The following is a 21722-nucleotide window of genomic DNA, read 5'->3' as shown; positions in this document are numbered from 1 at the left end:
TATTTTGCATTGGAAACTATGATTTCACAGGCTGAATGCACTGAATCTCCATTTGGTAGTATGTTTTATCCTTAGCGGCAACTGAAAGCTGAGCAAGGACGCCTCACACCTTTATTCTCTTGCTGATCTTCAGGCCCTGCCTCATAGCCCAGGCTCCAGGTATCTTGCTATCCATCCTGTGATCCCAGCCACTGTTTCTGTGGCAAGATTTTGCAGCATACAGCATGCAAAAATGAAGTCTCTACACCTGGTTGCTTTTCCTGCAGGATGCCCCGGACTGATGCAGGCATGAGAGTCACATTCATATGTAACCAGTTAAATGAAAGTTTTCAGTCATTACATTGCTTCCATTTGAGTGTTTAACTGTTGTGGATAGATAATGCACAAGAGAGCTAAGAAGTAGATGTTAGCCTTTTATTCTCTGGGACCCTCTCTCTCAGCTGGGCTGGTACTATAAAATATTTGGCAATGTACTTTTCTTGAGGATGAGGTATCGCATGTTTCCTGGAAACAGGACATTGGTTATGAGAGAATTCCTCAAATGATCCACAAACACCAGAGTGGAAGCCAATCATTTTGATGAATAGGTTCATTGTGTTAATGGGACCATGTGTGAGCACATGCATGCAGTCAATGTCTGGCTGACTGAAAGGAAGCTAGCAATATTGGAATATCCTAGTGCATAAGTGCTCACCAAATAAATGGGGTCCTTTTGCATTTAGAGTTGTAGTGCTTGCTGCCCTTTCTGATTGACTGATGAGCACCAAACTGGATATGATGTGGCCATTTAGAAAAAATCGTATGTGAGGGCCAAAATGAGCAGTCCAGACATTTGAGTATGGCTGAAGGTTATTGGGTTGCCACTGAAGTGTAGCAGCTAGCGCAATACTTTTACAGCTCCTGGAATTCAAAGTTCAATCCTGTTTCAATTCTGTAAGGTGTCTCTAGATGTCCTTCCTGTGGAAAGCATGGATCCCATGATTTCCTCCCACAATCCAAAGACATAGTAATTGGTCATTGTAACTGTCCGGATTTGAACCTGGAACCACTCACTTCAAAGTCTGGCACGGATGCCACCATACCACCGGACGGCAGTCGGACACTTTACTCACACATTATGATTCACACCATCCAGTGAAGTTGCCTGTGATGCCTCATCTTATGAGATAGAGCAGACATGTCACATGTTATGAATGATGGACGTGAACGCCCATAGCCTTTGCATCACATTCCATTTCTGCTGCAGGGAAAAGTGATGCACTGTTTGACAGAGGGGCCTTGAGTCTGGTATGGAGTATAACATTTTCAGCTAGTACTTGTTTGGGAGAGAATTTACTCTTATTACTGATCATCATCCACTAGTATTCATTTTCAATCCACAGAAGGGTGTTACACCAACAGCAGCAGTGTGAATGCAGAGATGGACTCTGTTTTTCTGGAGGATACAATTCAAATTCAAGAGGACAACTGATCATGAAAATACTGATCGATTGCTCCATTTACCCTTTGAATAGGAAGTACCCAACAAATTTACAAAAGAGGACACTCCTCTTGATGTATTCTCCCTAATGAAAATCAAAGTTCTCCCTATTACGGCAGAGTTGCAAAGGGAAACCAGAAACAACCCCACACTGTCTCCGGTCTACATGGTGACGCAACATGGCTCAAATGTGCAGCAGAAATCCTAGCTCCCCTATTTTACTAGCATGGGATGAGCTTCCCCCTGACAGGTGATGCCTTATCGGGGGATTGAGAGTTGTTGTATCATCCAAGCTGAGAGCTAAAGTGTTGGAGGAGTGTCACACTGGTCATCTAAATTGTGGTCAGAATGAAAATATTGGCTTGCAGCTTTGTCTTGTGGCCTGGCATAGATCAGCAGATCAAACAGTTTGCCATGCACCGTTTGGGATGCCAATACATCCGGAAGATGCCAAGAAGTGCCCCTCCATCCCTGGGAATGCCCTGCTTTGCCCTGGCAGAGGATTCATGTGGATTTAGCGAGGCCACTGATGGTAGTAGTGGATGTAACTACAAGTGTTCCCAATAGCCTCCACTACAGCCTTGCACACTGTTGGGAAGAAAAGTCTCTTCTCAAGGACTGGTGTTCCAGAAGACTTGGTACATGATAATGTGCCACAGTTTCAGTCATTCCTGAAAATGAATGGAATAAGACATATTATGTCTGCACCATACCACCCAGCTACAAATGGCTTAGTGGAATGATTTGTCCAGGGTCCAAAGAACATACTGTAAGCAGTATCAGTAGAACATATTACACTGACACTGAATTGGAAGATTTTCAATTTTCTCCTTGCATTTTGTAATGCACACACCCGACAACCAACAACTCACTAGCTATGCTGTTTTTGGGACATCCCTTGTGCTGTTTTAAAATTTAAAATCTACTGTGCTGTGGATGTCTATATCTAAAAAGCAGGGAAGAGTGTAGTGTATTTAATATTCGAGTAATATTGAAAATATATTGTTTGATTGAACATTCATTGTTTGTTTACATAATTCATAATTGGTTAGAAGTACATGAATGGCCTTTGTCATTAGACCACCTGGTCATATGTGAGCGACTTACTAAAAAACAGAAAACCTAAGTAAGCATGAATCCAGGCTCCTATGCTTTTCTTTCTATTAGTTTCTGGAGTTACAAGACAATACATTACCCACCTCCATACAGACAATGAAACAACCCCATGAACACTACTTCACTATATTTTGCTCTCTTGCGGGACTTGTGGGAGAGAGCCTCCTTCAGTCAGAGTTGACCATGGATACTTTGGCCTAGTTATCTAGACATGCAGGCTCGGGAAGTATGATATGGAGAGGAAGCTGTTGCCCATCTGATGAAGCCAAAGAAACAGCAGAGACTGATACAGTTTGGTACCCGAAGCGTCGCAGGAGTTGCCAGTCAGCATTGGACTCAATGTAGGACTGCCTTAGCAACCACCTCCGGATTTTTCCTTTGGGCTTTACTTCTGAGCCTTCCCCATGAGTGGGTATAGCTGCAAGGCAGCAGAGGTTTGAGATCAGAGTTTACCTTCTGCTAAATGAGCTACCAACCATGACTGATGAGCCCCATCTGCCCGAAGCGACTGGTTTTAAGGCACCCGTTACCCGCCTTTGCCCCTTTCCTGTCAGTAGAAACAGTTCAATTGGGCTTTGTAACAAAGCCTCACACAAAGGCCAGGAGCTGGTCTTGGTTGTCAGAGGCTATTTGAAGCCTCTTATTTAATACTTACTTAACTACTTATTTAATATTTATACATATTCCTTGTATTCATTGCAATTTATATATTTTTTATGTATTCTGCTCTAATGCTGATTCAGAACAACAAACTTCACAACATATGTCAGTAATAATGAACCTCATTCTGATTCTGAGATTGTGCATTGTGCCCCTAATTATGCTAAAACTGACCAAGGAAGTTATTGGTTTTATTTTGAAACCCATTTTCTGCCAGGATGTATATGATACAAATAGTGACGCATCAGGTATGTGCTTGACACTAGAAAAGTGTCAAGGCACTTGTGCGATAAATTAATAGAATTGCTTGGTCCAGTTTGTAGTGACAATGATTTCATCAAGAAAGCATTTCCAGCTTGACATGTCTTAGGCTTACAATGATTCATGTCTGATTGGTATATTAAAGGCAGGAATTAATCAACTCAATTCATTCTTAGTCTCAGTGCTAAAAAGAGCATAAATATACTGTATTTTTGATCTTTTGCTGAGATCCCAATGCAGTGCAGAATGTGACTGCTTCCTGGGAGTTCAATATGTACTTGATCTCATATTTCATTTCATTATGGTTAAGTATCCGTGATAAGAAATTCCCTTTCTCAGTGCAATTTATGACACATCTTGAGGATTTTTTCTTTGCATTTGCTCTACTACACTTTTTGATATCATCGTTATACTTAACCATGGCAAAATATGTACTATTCAAGGTAGTCAATGTGGATGACCATCTCTGTTCCTTTCATTACAGGAACAAGGAAAAATTCGGGTTATTTTTAATGTCGGAACAGATGACATCACCATTGAAGAATCAAGTGGTATTGTAAATGATGGAAAATACCATATAGTACGATTTACACGGAGCGGTGGTAATGCCACTCTACAGGTGGACAACTGGCCAATCATTGAACGTTATCCATCAGGTATGTGTTCAAAAGCAATACGAATATATTTGCATCATTTACCATTACCTCTGAGCAAGTTTTGTGCAAAATTGATGAAAGCAATAGTTTGCCAAGCAATATGATTTCCAAGAGATCCAACTCATCATTAAGAGAATATCAGCCTTACTAAGTCTGTTAGGTTCAAAAATTTACTTAGTTGACAAACAATAAAAGGTATAATTCGAAAATGACTGTAATAAGCAGAGGTTTCATTTTATGCTGGAAAATAAAACACTATTTCCAGTAGTTTTTTTAAAAAATAATCAAACTATTAATGAATTGAATGGCACAATGATATGATACCAAATGTCAATTCCATTAGCTCAACATTGTAACAGTTTGAAGGGTTTTGACAAAAGCTGTGTGAAGAAATGAAAGGAAATATCCTTCACTTGTTCATGATAAACTGCTCCACAAAATGTATGATTAACTCTGTTGCAGCAAGTAGCCATAATCTGATGTAAGGATTGAGGCATTCTGTTTTATTGTATTTAGGAAAATTAATGAGATTATAGTTTGTTTCATGTTATTTAAAAAACAAAGATTTAACTAGTATTAGATATTCCAACTCTGAGAAAATAAAAACAACAACAGACACAAAATGCTGGTGGAACACAGCAGGCCAGGCAGCATCTATAGGGAGAAGCGCTGTCTTAGGGTCTTGGCCCGAATTGTTGACAACGCTTCTCCCTATAGATGCTGCCTGACCTGCTGTGTTCCACCAGCATTTTCTGTGTGGTATTGTTTGAATTTCCAGCATCTGCAGATTTCCTCATGTTTGCTCTGAGAAAATAAATATCAGTTATCTATCTATGCCTCTCATGATCTGATAAATGTTTATCAAGTCTCCACTCAGTATTGACCAAAGACAGCTTACAAACTCAGAAACTTCTGAGGTTTTGGAAGGATCAGTAGGTCAGTGGATTGTTTAGTTGTTATAACGTTGGTGAACTGGATGGGATTGGGATCAGTGTTGTAATGGGAAGTGGTGTTGACAGTCTCACGGAGTGCTGGTTTGTAATTACAGTAATTTGAACCAATCAAAGGAACATTCTTGGTACCAAACCAGTACCTGATCAAGAAGTTTCCTTTTAATTTGTGCTATTATTGAGATCACAGGACTTTCTGTGACATCATTGCAAACAAGTTTGGATTTCCAAATTGGTGTGATTTAACACTAGCATGATTTCATTCCCTCAAAGACATAAAACACCAGTTTACAGTTTTCAGGCCTACTTTTCATACCTTTATGACCAAAAGCAAAACGATATATATTTTTAAAGAAAGGCATTTTTGAAAAGTTGCAAGCTATTGATGTGCATGTTGGAATTAAAATATAATATCTGATAAACATATTAGAGAATAAATTATGTATCCTTAATATGTTGGTACAGTCTTATGCATTGTTTGATGACCGACATACATGAACTATCTCTCAGTTGTTTTGAGAGGTAAATTGGTTCTTATCAGGTTGCAGAATTTTAGAGAGAGCTAAAGCTAATTATTTTAACTGAATCAGATTGAGCACATAGTAAAATAAAATGCTGCAGAAGCTAAAAATATTAAGTGGAAATAGAACATTCTCGGCATGTCTGTGCAGAGAAAATATAATAAATGAACAGTGATCTGAAGCATTTACTTTATGATTTTAATATGCAGAGACAGAGAGAATCTTTGTGAGCTAGATTAATAAATTTCAATAATTGAAATATGCAGTCAGTCACATTAAGTACAGTGAACACATGTGATTGATTTGAGACATTCATTAATAAGGTTGAATATTCAGATCACTGATAGTAGCTGAGGTATCCCTGGCAACAGTAAAAATCAACTGTGTTCTAGGTTGTCATATTTCAGTGTTAAATATACAATGTGGATGAGAGGAGAGGTTAGGATGTATAAATCTGTATTGTGTTTTTCACTATTTTGCCACAGTGAGTACCTCCATTCACATATGATCTTGGCCAATTTGCTAAAGATTGGTTAGTTTAATCATATTCCTATTCAATTTCATTCAGCAAAAAACATAATTTAAAAATGAACACATATAGAACTGTAGGTAGTGATCTGTTTTAAAAATGCCAGCTCACACAATGGGGTACAAAATCTCATTTTGGTCGGTGTTCTGGGCTGTAACATATCAAGCCTATCTGTAGAAATGAAAGCATCCCTACTATATTTCTGGATAATAGTCAAACCAAAGAGTCAATGGGAAATGTTAGCCCCAAATAGAAACAGAGAATGAGAAATGTTTCAGTCTTAAATCAGTTATACCCAACTAAGTGATGGGAGATGGATTTCACAGGTTTACTGTACCCATTTAATTATCTGAAAGTTTTACAGTTTCAGATAATTAAATTATCTGAAACTGTAAATGTTATCTTTTCCTCACGTGTTATATAACTTATTTTGACACGAACGTTAATTCTATGGCAGGGAAGTAGCCTACTGCATAAAATTCAATCTGCATTTTTGCCCAAGGTATGAGACTGAATTAATTGCTTTAACATATAAAGTACAACGAAGTTCACCTTGAGTGGAAAAAATATGGCAGGAAGGCTGCAATTACTTTGTTTTCCTGGAAAAGGGGTTTTAAACTTGTTCTGTGAACTACTTAAAATATTGAAATCGGAAGAGAATTCCAGAAAATCCTTGTTTGACTAATAATTAATGCAAGCTTATAAACCATTAAGTAAAGTTATTTAATAATAATTAGGCTAGAGATTTTGTACAAGATTAAAGTAGTTACTTTCATACAGTTAACTCTATATACTGTAAAAGCTCCTTCTGCTTATCTGATAATAGGTTTCCAGAGCTTTCATCTATGTTGGTTGCTTAGATGTTCCAGCAAAAGAGAAACGGAACAACCAAATTCAAGTCAATTTGTTGAGTTTCTTGAGTATACCTGCATGTTCAATGATGAAGGGGACATGAATGGCATTACTGAGTTCTGAGAACATTACTAATGAGTGCATGCATAGAAAACACAAGCACCATCTCCCAAGCAGAACATTGTTGGCAGATAAAGAGTAATCTGATTTCAAGCTTTGAAAGATGACTGCCGTTGCATTAAATAATTGCTTTCAAGTTAATATTGATCATTTCAGATGTAAATTGTAATTATGTATGTTGTTATTTCTTGGCACCAAATAACTTAAGATTATTTTTCATGGTTCTGAAAAGAAATAAAGGCAATGTCATGGACAGGCATGAAAAATAATTTATATTCTACTGACTCAGTAAACAACTGCAAATAGTGAAATTGTAAGTCAGCTAAAAACAAGTTCAGTTTACTCTATTTAAAACACTTCTCATTTTCTTTTTATTGCTTAGCTAATTAGAAAAACATGCATTTCTAATAACAGACATTTCTATGATGTAGTTGGGGTGAGATTGAAAGAACTGCAAGAAGGTAATAAATATATAAGCTGGAGTAAAGTCTGTTTAAGGATATTAAACAACAGAGGTAAGTCCTGTGCCAAAGGAACTGCAATGATGAAAAAGCATGTACAAGAATCCAAGTTAACTTTGGCTGTCCTGAATAATAATGTTAAATTTAATTAGCGTGCATAAATGTGGAATCTCTTGTTTGTTTCTGCAGTTTATCATATGCTTATGGATTGTACCTTAGCCATTCATTTGATGGAAACTTGAACAGAAAAGTGCTCTTTGCCTCCCTGAAGTCCCTAGAGTTATGTAATCATGCATGTCGAAATCCAGATTAGTGTAGGCAATGAGCTTGATGCTTAATTCAAGCACTTTTCCAAAGATGGTTGGCCCTCAAGCATAGCTTGCACAGTGTTCAGGCCACTGTGCAATGGAAAGATGAGAGAAAGCTCTTTTTTAGAGCTCAAATTGTGCAGCAGTGCCTTAGGTCCTACTTTATAAAACTGTTTCCTTCCTCCCGATTTTCTCACCTTCAGCCATTGCACTTTACCTCTACTGGACTTGAGATCTTCTGAGATCATTCTAAAAGATAAACTAGCACCCTTCTTCTGTATGAAAGGTGCATTGGCTTTATGGGCATCACCAATTTGCCTAGCATGCTGGTAAAGTACAGAAGAAACTAAAGGAGTTCCTGTCACCATTTCAACTCTGCGATTCTTTCTCATGTCTGAGTTCATACCCAGACTGAGGCAGCAGTGTCTGATTCTGGCAGTGTGAAGCAGAGTGCAAGTTTCAAGAGCAGTGCAGAGCAGAGAATGATTGCAACTCTATTCCTTTGCATGACCCTTCCAAAATCTGATTGGAGGAAAACACTGATAAACTTTTTATTTTTATTTTTAAGAAACACGGCTTGGAACAGGTCCTTCCAGCTCAATGAGCCACACTGCCCAGTAACCCACCTATTTAACCTTAGCCTAATTACAGGGTGGTTTTAACCTACTAACTAGTACATCTTTGGACTGTGGAGGGAAACCAAAGAACCCAGAGGAAACTCACCTGTAATACAGGACATTCTTACAACAGACACTGGAACTGGACTAGGCATAGAACTCCGACACCCCAAGCTGTAATTGTGTCACACTAACTCCTACACTACTATGGTGCCCCAATTGACCACGTGTTCTGATCTCTGAATTGTGTGATTTAACAAAGGAGATACAAGCAATGAAATGGAAGAATGTAACATTTAATTTTCAATTTTTAAATATTTCATATTAATACTTCCTCATTGAGGGATAAGTACATTGAAAATTTCTTTCATTTAATAACAAAATATACAAATAATGGTCAGTCAAGACTTTGGGAAGCTTAGGTTAGTCCTAACCTGGACATGTTACTGATTAAATGCATATATATAGAAATATTGTCCAGTTCCCAAGCCATGCATATGATGTAATAATGAAGCACAGCACTTCCTTATCGTTCCTAACACTGGAAATTCATTATTGAATCTTGCATTATGTTAATCCATTCTCAAGTATTCATACAAGCTGTGATACTTTGTTGATAGAAATTAAGGAGACAAAACAACTTTGATTTTGCATATTGTGTTTTCTCTGATGTACTATGTTGGGAATAAAATGTCTGGACCTTCTTTCTGGAAGACATGTCTGTAGAAATAAAGGCCATGTAATGCAGTAATGTTGCCAGTAGCAAGATTCAGTGCACATGAAAAGAAATTATCTTCCTTCTTCATCAATATAATCAATATGTTTCAGAAATCAGTGATCATTTTGAGCACATTTTGTCATCATCTTCCATTTCATTTATGCTATTCAAGTAACAGTCACGCAAAGGCCATTTAAGTGGTTAGCTAGTCTCAGCTTAGGTCAGTGATTTCAGTGAATCAGGTCCATTAGATTTTACGCTCCAGAAACCTGTATGTTAGCTCTAACAACTAATGTAAATTTGTTTGACATTTTTATGATTTTGGATACGGTAGTATTGTATAAAATACCATGAAATATTGTAGAAAGCATGTTTATGCCTCCAGCTGTGTTGTCACATGTCTCATTCATTTTGTAAAGTGGTGCCTCTAATGCTGAGAATGCTAGTGCTTTAATGATCAACACTTTTGTAGGAAGGACTGTCTTAGGGATAAAATATCATTGGCACTCTCTGCAAAAGCAAATGAATAGTAAACCACTCTAAACATTAGCAGTTTAAATTCCTTCACTACACATTTTGCCATTGGCATTGGCACAAGGAAATCAAGTGATCTGCAGCTTCAGTGCTCTGCTTCAGATTAAGTCAGAAAACATCCGCATATTTCATCTGGAATGCATGAAGATACAATTTTCCAATTGTCTCATGCAATTATTCTTTTATTTTCTAAATTACTTTTATTGTATTTGAGCCAGAACTATTGAAATGTAAATATCCTAGTCTCATATAATTTGTGAGTACAGCCACTACCTGTGTTTCAGCATACAATGGTTAGAATATAGGGCCAGCAGCAGTATAGTGCAAAAACTGAAGACACTGTTAGAATAACAGCCACAAGATTTTTCATATTTGCCATGAGAAAATGCAATACTGGAATGTATTATTAAGGTATATTTTAAGTATTATTACATAAACTAACAGAAGTTGATGCCAAAGAAATCTAAACCCCATTTCTTTAATTTGTGCAATAACAAATATTTGGGTAACTTTTTTCTTTCAAATATACAATGGTCAATGTAATTGCAGCAAAACACTTTGTACACCTGATCCGAAAGAATTCAGCTATTCTATTAACCTGCTGCATTTTATTGGCAATTTGAAATTAACCATCCCAGTTCAATAAATTCTTAAAGGAAGAATGCAATTTGTAATTTTCACACCATCAAAATCTTCATAACTTTCTGATCATCAATTAAATTTTTCATATACCAGCAGAATATTTGGCTGTCTGAAAATTATCCAGTTCTGGAGAATATGCTGCTGAGTCAAACTTATTTTAATTGTTATTTTTTTCATTTATAATGTATAAAGTCCTAGTTTTCTAAAGCTTTGGTGACACTTCCTGTTGAAAGTTTGTCTTTTCACTGTTGGCTTTCTTAATTTTCTCAGATATCACCGGTATTCAGAAGAAGGGAAGGAAGATATTTATTTGGAAATCAAAATCCCTGAGAGGATTTATAGTAAACTAATCTTAAAATACCAGAGAGGAATAATAATATGTCAATCCTACTCTTTTAACAGAGGCACTATGTGTAATTGATTAATCCATTACAAATATTGCAAACTCTTTTAAAATTAGAAGTCAACCTTAAAATTTTGGGGCTGGGTTTCAGTAGATGCTGCGAAGCTTTGCTCAGCCCCATATCAATCAAACCAATGCAGAAGATTCGTTTTTGAGTACAATTGATATCATCTTTAAAAAATATTTTGCTGGATCCCACCCTTACAGACAGCCCTGGGAATGGATCCAGACTGAAATAATCTTTATTGTGGATTTACAATAACTGTGTTTGTTTGCAGAGCGTAAGGAAGTGCTCTAAATTAAGCTGTTTTTTTTTAAAGTGTAAAGAAACTAACAAGCAGCTTTAAAAAAGGAACTGCATACAGTACACAATTGTAACTAGTAAATCTCAATTTTTTTAAAGTTTTCTTAAATTATATAAAATCAAGTTTTTCACACACGGAGGACCAGACACTGACATTATTTTTCATCATGAATCCATTTCTGGATGTATTAATCTGACTGCATAAACGTACCTCCCATAAACATATAATATTTTTAAATGCATTCTGAAACATTGTCTAGTTACACCAGACTTTGTGAGAATTTAGATTTCCTATTGGACATCCAATAGGAAATATAGTTCTCAAAACTAGTATGTTTTTTGCCCTGAAGCAAAAACTCTTGGCCAAATGTGGTCCTGAAAATAAAAGAAGAAAAGCTGGGATTTTTCTTTAACAAGTATGAAACAGAACTGTCCAGTGTTACTTTGTATTCACTTGCATTTAGCCAGTATCGTTGTTATTTTTTAATATATGTATATACTGCATAAATAAAACTCACAATATAAAGACTGAAATGAAGGAGGGTAGTAATGCTTGGGTATTTGTGCCTTTGAGTCATTATTTACAAGATCTGTTTACATATCTGACCAATAGCACAGAATAAAATGTATAATCTTCAAATTGTGCAATTTGTAATTGATTATTCTTGGATAATAAAATGACTCACAGGCACCAATATACAAATTGAAATGCCACTCTTTAGTGCAGTGAAAAAGACTAAAGTACTTGTTTTGCCACAGGCTCATTCAGTCAGCTGAGTTGTGACACATAACAGATTTTATCTTCTGAATGCCATTTTTCATCAAATCTGATGCCTATGGCTTTGAGCTTGCAAGCTCTCATCTAAACAATGACCTCCCTTCTATTGTTCCAGTTGGTTGACTTCAAGACATACATAATTCTCAGGGAATGTGATGACACTTCTCTACCCTGCACAGTTTGATAGAAGTGACAGATGGTGTGGTCATTCCTACTCAGAACCGTTGCATATCATATACGAATAGCTGGAGTTTAGTTGTGTATTTATCCTTACAATAAAGTTGTTTAAAATAAATAGTGAATTAAATTGAAAGTCCAGTTGAATACTGAAAGGTGGATCTTTTTATTTTATCATCAAATGCTGTCAAATTAGAATTGTAAAATGTACAGTTTGAAAGGTGTATCGAAAATGACATTACAGATCAGTTATCATAGAACTATGATTATAGGTGAAGAGTACAGAGGCAATCCAGTGCACAATTATAAACTAAATGTTGCAACAGTATAAATTTACTTAATCATACAGCAGTAATAGTTTTTGACTATGTGCAATGCGTTACTGATCAGAATAAACATTTATGCTTGCAATTTTGTTGACTTGATGCTGTTGGTTTCCAATGGAAGCACTGCTATTTAGTCTTCTAAATTGAGCTAAGTCTCTAATTGTTTGCTCATGTGGAATTGAACTCAAAAGTTCTGGACATAGCTTTCCACTGATGAGGATTGCAGAGTTCATAAAGGGAAAGTGATCAACTTATTAATTTTGCTTTGTAAAATTTATACTCATTTGTGTTTTTTAATAAATAACTTTAATCTTTTTCATTATTTATTGAATTTTAATTTATTGTAAAATGTTTCAGAATGGCAACATTCTGAAAATTGTCCTTCAGCACTTGGACGAGGTAATGAGAGAACTTGGGCGGTGGTTCTGTATGGCTGATGAGGATAGCAGGTTCTGGCTGAACTGCTTGCACTGGTTCAGTTCAAATAGGAGTATAGGTCAAAATATTTGTGATGAAGCAAGTGAGAGATTTTCTGACATTTACATTAATTCACTCCAGTTTGTGGGGGGCTGTGGGGAAGAAAAGGATTGTTGTGAAAACAGAGAGCTCTTGAAGTTAAGACCTGGACGCTATGGAAATTTACATTTGTTATTCATTAGCTGCCTTTTGCTATAGTTTAGTAAATATATAATCAATACAGAAATTATTAGGGAATCTCTATTCTTTACTCGCTCTACCTCAATCTTCCTTAATGAAAATCAATCTTATACTTTTGTAAACAATGATAAAACAGGCAAAATGCAAAATATTAACATTTTAAATGGTTTTAAACCAAGAATGGCAAGTCTCAAGACAAATAGTACACCCTTGTCAACTCCATATTAAATTCCAACAGAATAGCCTTAAATGTTATGATATTATGACTTTAGAACAATCTTCAACCAGAGGTTTTTATTTAAACTCCTCAAATGTCTTTAAAATATCAATTTTGAAAAATTAACTGGAAGCTTCTCAGTAAATTGAAACAGGCCCACAGAAGCTATATGAGGTAATTTATGATATTCAACCCGCCTTGCTGTCATTTTAGGTGTTCAAAATGGTTACAATATTCTATAGAACAAACAAATTAATTAATGAAATCATAAGGACAAGGGATTCTGCAGCTGCTGGAAATCCAAAGCAACATACACAAAATGTTGGGCGAGCTCAGCAGGTCAGGCAGTATCCACAGAAATGAATAAACTGACGACATTTTGGACCAAGACCCTTATTATTGCTCCATGGTATCTCAGTGAAATTATTAAGCTATGTTTTCATGATAATAAATATTAAGTCTGAGGATTACATTTTCATATACGTAATAAGGTATTTTGTACACTGGGGTGTCCTAAAGGCATGATTTTTTCTCTTTGACGTTGTTCTTCAAAGTTTTAACCAACAGTAGAAGCATATTCTGGATTCGGTAAAAATGCCAAGCCATTTGTTTCCACTGGCATTGAAAAATCTTTGAATGTTGAGAAGAATGATTTTTCATGGAATACTTTAGCCAGTAGAGCTAAATGTCACAAACCTGCTGGAAGGATGTGAAAGCTTTAGAGATAGTGCGGAAGATGCTGCCTGGATTATAGAATATGAAGCAAGGTTGAGCAAGCTAGGACTTTTTTATTTTGGAGTGAAGGAAAATGAGAGGCAATATGGTGGACAACATTATGAGAGGCACAAATGAGAGTGGATAGTCAGCACTTTTTTCCCCAGGTAGTAAAGTGGGAGGAGGAAAGTTTAGAGGAGATGTCAGAGATAGTATATTTTTACAGAGAGTGCTAGGTGCCTAGAATGTATGGCCAGAGGTGGTAGTGGACGGAAGCGATTCATTGATTGTGGAGTAGTTTTATATATGTTGGAGCAATATGATGGGCCAATAGCCTCATATTGTATTCTATTTTTGATATAAATTTTAAATAACTTGAAGTTAATATATTATTATGCTTCTTCCCCATTTATTTTCCAAATGATTTCTAATAGTTTACAGTAAATATTGCCTTAAAGTTTGCTTCCAGGGTGCATAAAAGAGAGCAATATTACCATTTAGTGAGATTTTTCCTGTCTTCACCTGATATTTCTTAATGGATATCTAGTCCTGCTGAGAGCCACAATCTAAATCTGTATGTTGCTATTAATTCTGTGGAGTGGTATCATGAAGTATCTACCTGATGCACTATAGGACAATAAGAAGACAATCCTCTCATTCCAATTCGCCTGGTGAATCTCTTTTGGGCAGCCTCTAATTCTGGTAAAATTCTTAAAATCTAAATTGTAGTCACAATTATTTGAAGAATAAAATTGAGGTGTCCACTGAAATAGATGTTATAAGACTTCCAAATTTTCATAGCTTATCTGATCTTCTTGATTGATTACAGCCTAAGAAACATCCATTTGTACTTACTATGCAGTACTTTAAATTGTACTTGCATTTCTATTACATAAACTACTGTCCATTATAGTGACATGTCATTTTCAGACAGCACAGTAAATGTTAGCGGATTCTCTTCTTTTACAATACATTAAATTTTACACTATTGATGATGCAACATGCAATGATAGAACAAGCACTGAGAATGACAGTGATGATTGACATTAGTTAAATCTAGCATGGAAAGAGAATAATTAGAGCAAAATAGTAAAGAAAAAGGGCATTTGTTAAGGTAGAACATATACTCTGGCTTTATTTTAATTATTTTCTTCTGTTGCTTCAACAACTTATCATCTCTCTCCTTCATTGCCTTTCAATAATGATACTGCTGGTTCATGTCAAATGACTGACACCTTTATTTGAGAGAGGGCAAAACAGAATTAGATTTCAGTAGTGACAATATAATACACTGGGGAAAGCAAAAACACACAGCCGTGGCTTGACATAGCTAGTCTATTCCATCTGACCCACAGATATGAAGATATGATTAAGATTTCTTTTCTCACTGCTTCTTCTCAATTCCGCTGCCAATTTTAGTTCTGATTCAAAGGTTTGACCTTTCACTTTTCACTGCTTTCTCAGAATGTGTTAAATTACTGTTATTCCCTTGAAGTCTACCTGTTCATACAGAATTAATATACTACAATGTGACAAAATATTGTCTGTTCAGTGAAAGAATGGAGGTGTGAGGAATTCAATCAGCAAGGGCAATGTCATACCACAGCCTCTGGATGATCATCTTTTATCCAAACCAAATCTTTTTCAAGTCATCTTCCATTGAAGTAGCAAACAGATTTCATGGCAGAAACCTGAAAGCCTACGTACCATGATAGATGAGGCATGTCACTCAGACAAAGCAATATAAACTTTGATAACTGTGGTGTGAAAAACTCTGGATTTCTCAGGTGTTTCCTAGAGTAGTTTAGAAATAGAAAAATAGACTTCACAGGCATTCACAAAACATTAAAAAGGAAACAGTAACTAAGCAGAAATATGCATTCTTTCTCACAAACTACTTGGAGTTATTTTAATAATTCTAGCATATTCTGGAAAAGCCATTTTTTCTGATTGAAGTCTTGACTCATTTCAAGAAAGTAATCTTGAAACTTATATATGATAAATATACATAATCCAGAGATTTAGTGTAATGTGGCAGGCATTTTTTCCCTGTTTAGTTATTTTTAATTTGAAAGGAATTAATGAATTGTATCTCAGTTGCAGTTACTCATTAGGTGTCCCAGCATTGATGTGGCCAGTTTGAGGGAATATCATAATCCTTCATGATTACATTGAAAATTGACCAATCAATTCATATTGGGTAGTTGGCCAATATTTTGCCATGATCTACAGTCCTGAGGGACTTGAGAAGAAATTTTGAAAACTTCATATAGTATTATTTTAATGGAATAGCAAAGTCATGTAGCAATGTGTACGTGTGTGTGTGTGTGTGTGTGTGTGTTGTCTCTGTAGAATAAATGCAGATATAGCAAATAAAACTTAATTTCAGAATCATTTGAATTGTAGAAATTAATTCAGCAAGAAGCAACCAAAACCATTCAATTACTTTACTGTATTTTTTAATTAATCAGTTGCATAATGTCAACTGGGAAAGAAATGGATCGTTAAATTTACAGATGCTTTTGTCAAAGCCTCATTTACCTTATATTAAAATCAGTATTGCTATCTACACTTATGTTTTGTGTAGTATTTATTGAAGCACTATAGTTTTGTATTGTTGATAATAAGTTTAATGAATTTTAAGAATTATTAGAAACCATTTTACCACCTTATGCTTTTCAAGTTTGAATTATGTATTGTTTTTTTTAATTTTAGAATACAAAAGAAAAATTAATATGAGCTCTGTGTTAAGGCATGGAAAGAAAGTGCATGTCACAGGCATTAAGTTTTTATAGTTTTTTGTTACAAGACTAACATGAAGAAGAGTTACAGTGAACACAAATAAATCAGACAACTGAATCAAGATTTAACTAGATAATATGGGCTCTCTTCAAAACTAGCAGTCAGATGAATATTTTTGTAAAGTTGTTATATGATATGATTTAATTTGTTGTTTTCGGTTTGTCTATAATATAACTTCAATAACTTAGGAGGTGATGCAGCTTTCTAATTCTTAATTAATACAATAATTTTGTTTGCTAAAAAAATAACTGCCTGAAAAATTTGAAACTTGAAATGTTGTAGATAGCATTTCTTAAACTACCAAATTCAAAATTCATGTGACAACTGTATAGCTCAAGATTTAAGTATTAACCTTTAACCTTTGACGTTACAGATTTTAACCAATGAAATGTCTCTTTAAACTTTAAAGGAAACAATGATAACGAACGCCTGGCGATTGCTAGACAGCGAATCCCATATCGACTTGGTCGAGTAGTTGATGATTGGCTACTCGACAAAGGTAAAAACATTGATTAAAACTTCAAATAAAAAATAATTTGAACATAACCAAGTAGTGTTGGATTGTAACACTAATAAACTTAAAATATAAATTGCCAGTAAAATTAAATAAAACACAATGTTTTAAACAATAGTTAGAATTATTGCATTGCGTGTTGAAAAATTATTTTCCCATTATGAAATATCAACAGTTTAATAAGGATACCCCATTAACTTAAGGTTAAAGGGACTGTTAAATATAGTTTTCTAATTGTGATCAATGTACAACATTAATCCTAGACATTTAACAAACAGTAATAAATCCTGTTCAGAATATGTTTACTATGTCTAAATTTAATCATTAAAGGATGTACAATTAGCAGTGATCCATGTTTACATTTCTGCAACAACGTCCTTTTAAACTATATATAACTTAAATAGTGCAACATGTGAATTGGAAAGAAGATCTGAAGTCCCTTTAACGTTTATTTCAAACATTTGAAGGAATTATAGTATGAAAAGAAGTTAACAATAAAAACTGACATTTGCTGCATGCTTTTGCTGTGCTAAAACTGAACCCTTTAAACAGATAATAAATGATTTTTGTCACAAATCAAGAAGTGATACTGTTGAAAAGGTTTGTTCTGTTGGAGTGAAATGTTTCACATAATTATCTCATTTTATGTGTCTCTTGTAAGTTCACATCTGCATTGCTCCTTTTGTTTTTTTTAAAATTTTGAACGAAAGGTAGGCTTGCTGGAAGGCAATCAAACATTCTCATATGCTCTTACAACGTGTATTGTTTTTGTGAAGCAACTGTATTGTTATACCTGTATGTTTGTACTCCAAATTCCATAAAAATTGCATTGGAAAGAATGCTGTGCCAAGGTAAATAGAAAGAAGCAGATCTGATTGCCCTTTAAGCAACCAAAATAATTAAGTTAATCCAAGACAATATTTACTGAAGTTCTACATTTTTCATATATTCCATCAGAGCAATAAATTACTCTTCATAGTATTTTTAAGTAATTTATTGCAGTCCTTAATCATCTCATAAATTATTTGTTACTTCACATAAATGTAAAATAAAATTCCTAATTTAATTAAGTCCACATTCAACATTTTCCCTATATATGTAACGATGTTTCCACAGGACGACAGCTTACAATCTTCAATAGCCAAGCAACTATAAAAATTGGTGGCAAGGATAAGGATCGTCCATTCCAGGGTCAGCTAACTGGCCTGTACTACAATGGCTTGAAGGTGCTTAATATGGCCGCTGAAAATGACCCAAATATCAGAATAGAAGGAAACGTGAGATTAGTAGGGGAAGTGTCTTCGATGACAACAGAAACAACAACCACATCAAAGCCACATGAAGTATCAACTACCATCATGGAAACTACAACCACAATGGCCACTACCACCACCAGGAAGGGAAGGTCAACAACCACGAGAGACATTATGACTCAGGTAATTAATTATGAGTTTTTGCTTGTTTTCTGATTTTGTATGAAAATAAGGATCTTTCAGCATATGTTTTGTAAGGATCAAGGAAAGTTTCAGTGTGAAAATTCTGTGCAATCATAATATAGAATGAAAATTTCTGTGAAGTCATAATCGAGTAAATGCTTCTTATTTAAGCATAGCTTTAAATGTCAGGTGGTGCTTCCATCATTTTGTAATGTGTTGGCCTCTGAGAGAGTATGAGCTGATTGTATCAGCTTCAATTATTGATGTTTGATATCAAGTGAATAATCCTCTTTGAAGATGTGAGTTAAATTTCAACCAGCCCTTAAAATCATGTCAAATTAACAATGAGCAAGAGATGAAAACTGGAATAGGTCAAGCAACCTTCACCTACTCAACTATTTAGTCAGATTTTGATCTTGAATGAGCTCATGCCTCCTATTCACTTTCCATGGTATGGCTGAAGTTCACCTTGCTGCATTGTTCTTTGTAATTAGGACATTTGAGTAGGGATATTGGCCTGAGTGATGTTGTTGATATTTGATAGCAGGTGGATTTGGAGGATCTTGTGAAAACAAAATATTAGTTGTTCCTCTCTAATGCTTTGAGGTGGTTCCTGTAAGTGATCAATGGGTCAGAAGCAAAGGAAACAATAGAGACTACCGCTGCCTGATAGACTGTGGTCTTTGTGCCACATTTGTGGTCTTGATCATTGTTGTGCATGTGATATTTTAGTAATATTTGAGCAATATAGTAAATATATTGTTTCAGTAAGCATTCTTTATTTCTTTAAATAATTCATTATGGATTATATGTAAAATATGTGAATTGCATATGTCAAAATGCTACCATGTCAAACGTATGCACCTCACTTAAAGTAAAAACAAAATTAAGACGCATTCTTGGATTCCTGTTTTTTTTCTTGCAATTAGTTTAATGTTTTGGAGTTACAAAACATAGTGGTGGTGACAAGTTATTTTCTAAATGAACCAGGGATGACTAGTCCTGTTGAAACATAGCAACACATTCAAATTAAAAAAAACAACACCTGTGAGAAATAGTTGAGTAAAAAATAAAGAGTGCAGCCCATGCTCTTTGGAAAAATGGAAGTTTGGATTTAATAAAGGCAGCAAGCAGATAAACTCAACTGTTCATAAACTGGCTGATAATAATCTTATATAAAAATAGGAGAAATCGCTGGCTATATTGAAAAGAGTAATGCGTATGATTACTAAAGAGACAACTTGGATTTTGTATACTGAATGGATTGGGCAAATGAAATAGCTGATGAGGAGAATGTGCCAATTTTGCTGAGTGCATAGCTTTTAAATGAATATAGTTTGAGGAGAAGTTTGACTGCTCACCAAACCAACTGAAATGAGCTTTCCTGATATTGTGAAAGTAATGCAGGAACAATTAGAACTGAAAACATTATTGATTGCAGAATATTTTAGGTTTCATAAGCAGAATCAAAAGGAAAGTTTCATAAGCAGAAGCAAAAGGTAGTCCACTTCAGTGAATGGTGGCTGAATTGTAGAAGTTGTTTGAGCATTGAGAGTTCTGTAATGGTCTTAATAATGCATTGAGAGACCATTAAGTTTGTGGAATCTTATAAGAAAGCATTCAAAAACAGCTCCTAACTGAAGCATAGCTTACCTTTAAAGTAGCAGTTGAAATAGCTGTATCAATGCAAACAGCAGACAGACACAATTGAGTTGCAGTGGGGAATGAAAGTGAGCATGAATGAAATTGTAATGATTAACTTGGCTGGCAGAAAAAACTTCTGTTTCCATTGTGGCAGGGGCTCACATACACCATACCAATGCAGATTTAAAGGCCAAAACTTACAGAAAAAGCAACAAGGTAGGACTTGTTGATACAAAGACCATGTTGGATACAAAGACCATGTTGGACAGGTTAAAATAAATGGACTGCTCAGGAAGAGAAAAAAGATGAAAAGTCAAGTTGCAATTTCAAAAAGAGCATTAATCTTCATGTTATTGATGAAAAAATGGTAATGATGAGAGTAACAAAGAGAACTGTGTAGGCTTGAGATTTACAATGTGAAAATTATCAATAGACGAGCAATATGGCTTGCCTTAGAGGTGAGGGCCAAAGTAATTAAAAATGAAATTGGAAACTGGCTCAGCTGTTTCAGTCATTCCAGAAAATGAGTTTGAGTGGCATTCCAAAGATTTTGACTGAAGTCTGCAGATATCCAAGAAGACCTTATACTGGAAAAAAGCTCATTTCTGTGGTAATGACATTTGTAACAGTGAAATACAAAAACCAATAAGCCACAATGTGCTTGTGGCTCGTGTGTGGTTTAGAAAAACAGGAGGATTACTAATATTGGGACATGAGTGGCTGAGACAATTACAACTTGATTGGAGATCCATCCCTTGAGATCCATGCATGCTGCATCCTCTGTAATAGAGTCAACTGAAACCAAATTAAGAAAATTACTGGATGATGCCACAGTAGTGTTCAAGAATGGCATTTGAAAACTCAACCATCTCAAGGGTAAACAGTGTTAAAGGAACATGCCACACCCAATTTTTACAAAGCCCGTCTGGTTGCTTATACTATCCATGATAAAATAGCCAGTGAGCTGGATTGACTGAAGGCTGAAGGAATTCTTCCCAAGGTTTAATGGAGCCCATAAACAGTGCTAATGTTCCCAATAGCAAAGAAGAATGGGTCTATCAGGGTCTGTGATGATCTTAAAGTCACTCTCAATTCAGTACTGAAGTAGATCAATGCCCCCTGCCCAGGAGAGAGGTTATCTTTGCAGTACCTTTCTTGAAGGGAACACTTAAACCAAGTGGATTTAGCTGAGTCACAGCTACCAATTGAGACGGAAGGAGAGTCCAAAGTGTTTCGGACTATAAATACTCACAAAGGGCTTTGTCTCTATAATAGGCATCTGCACTTTCAGTCCACAGGAAGCTATGGACCAGATGGTGCAAAGC

At 35.4% G+C, this 21722-nt stretch overlaps 1 protein-coding gene across 12 annotated transcripts in view; it reads left to right on the top strand.

Annotated features, from left to right (window-relative positions):
• The window catches only part of nrxn1a (neurexin 1a), a 1527797-nt gene that overhangs the window by 1383536 nt on the left and 122539 nt on the right, over window positions 1–21722 (top strand). For 9 of the 12 annotated variants that reach the window (XM_059985919.1, XM_059985918.1, XM_059985912.1 and 6 more), the window contains 3 exons: window positions 4002–4173; window positions 17213–17302; window positions 18434–18722. In XM_059985919.1, the coding sequence (XP_059841902.1) occupies window positions 4002–4173; window positions 17213–17302; window positions 18434–18722 (551 nt within the window). Of the gene's footprint in view, window positions 1–4001; window positions 4174–17212; window positions 17303–18433; window positions 18754–21722 lie in introns of all 12 variants that reach the window. The other 3 variants (XM_059985909.1, XM_059985911.1, XM_059985910.1) reach the window with 1 other exon arrangement.

Source organism: Hypanus sabinus, chromosome 12 (assembly GCF_030144855.1).
Source record: "Hypanus sabinus isolate sHypSab1 chromosome 12, sHypSab1.hap1, whole genome shotgun sequence".
In the NCBI taxonomy this organism is placed as follows: Eukaryota; Metazoa; Chordata; class Chondrichthyes; order Myliobatiformes; family Dasyatidae; genus Hypanus; species Hypanus sabinus.
The sequence above is the reverse complement of the archived record's forward strand: the minus strand, read 5'-3'. Positions and strand labels throughout refer to the sequence as shown.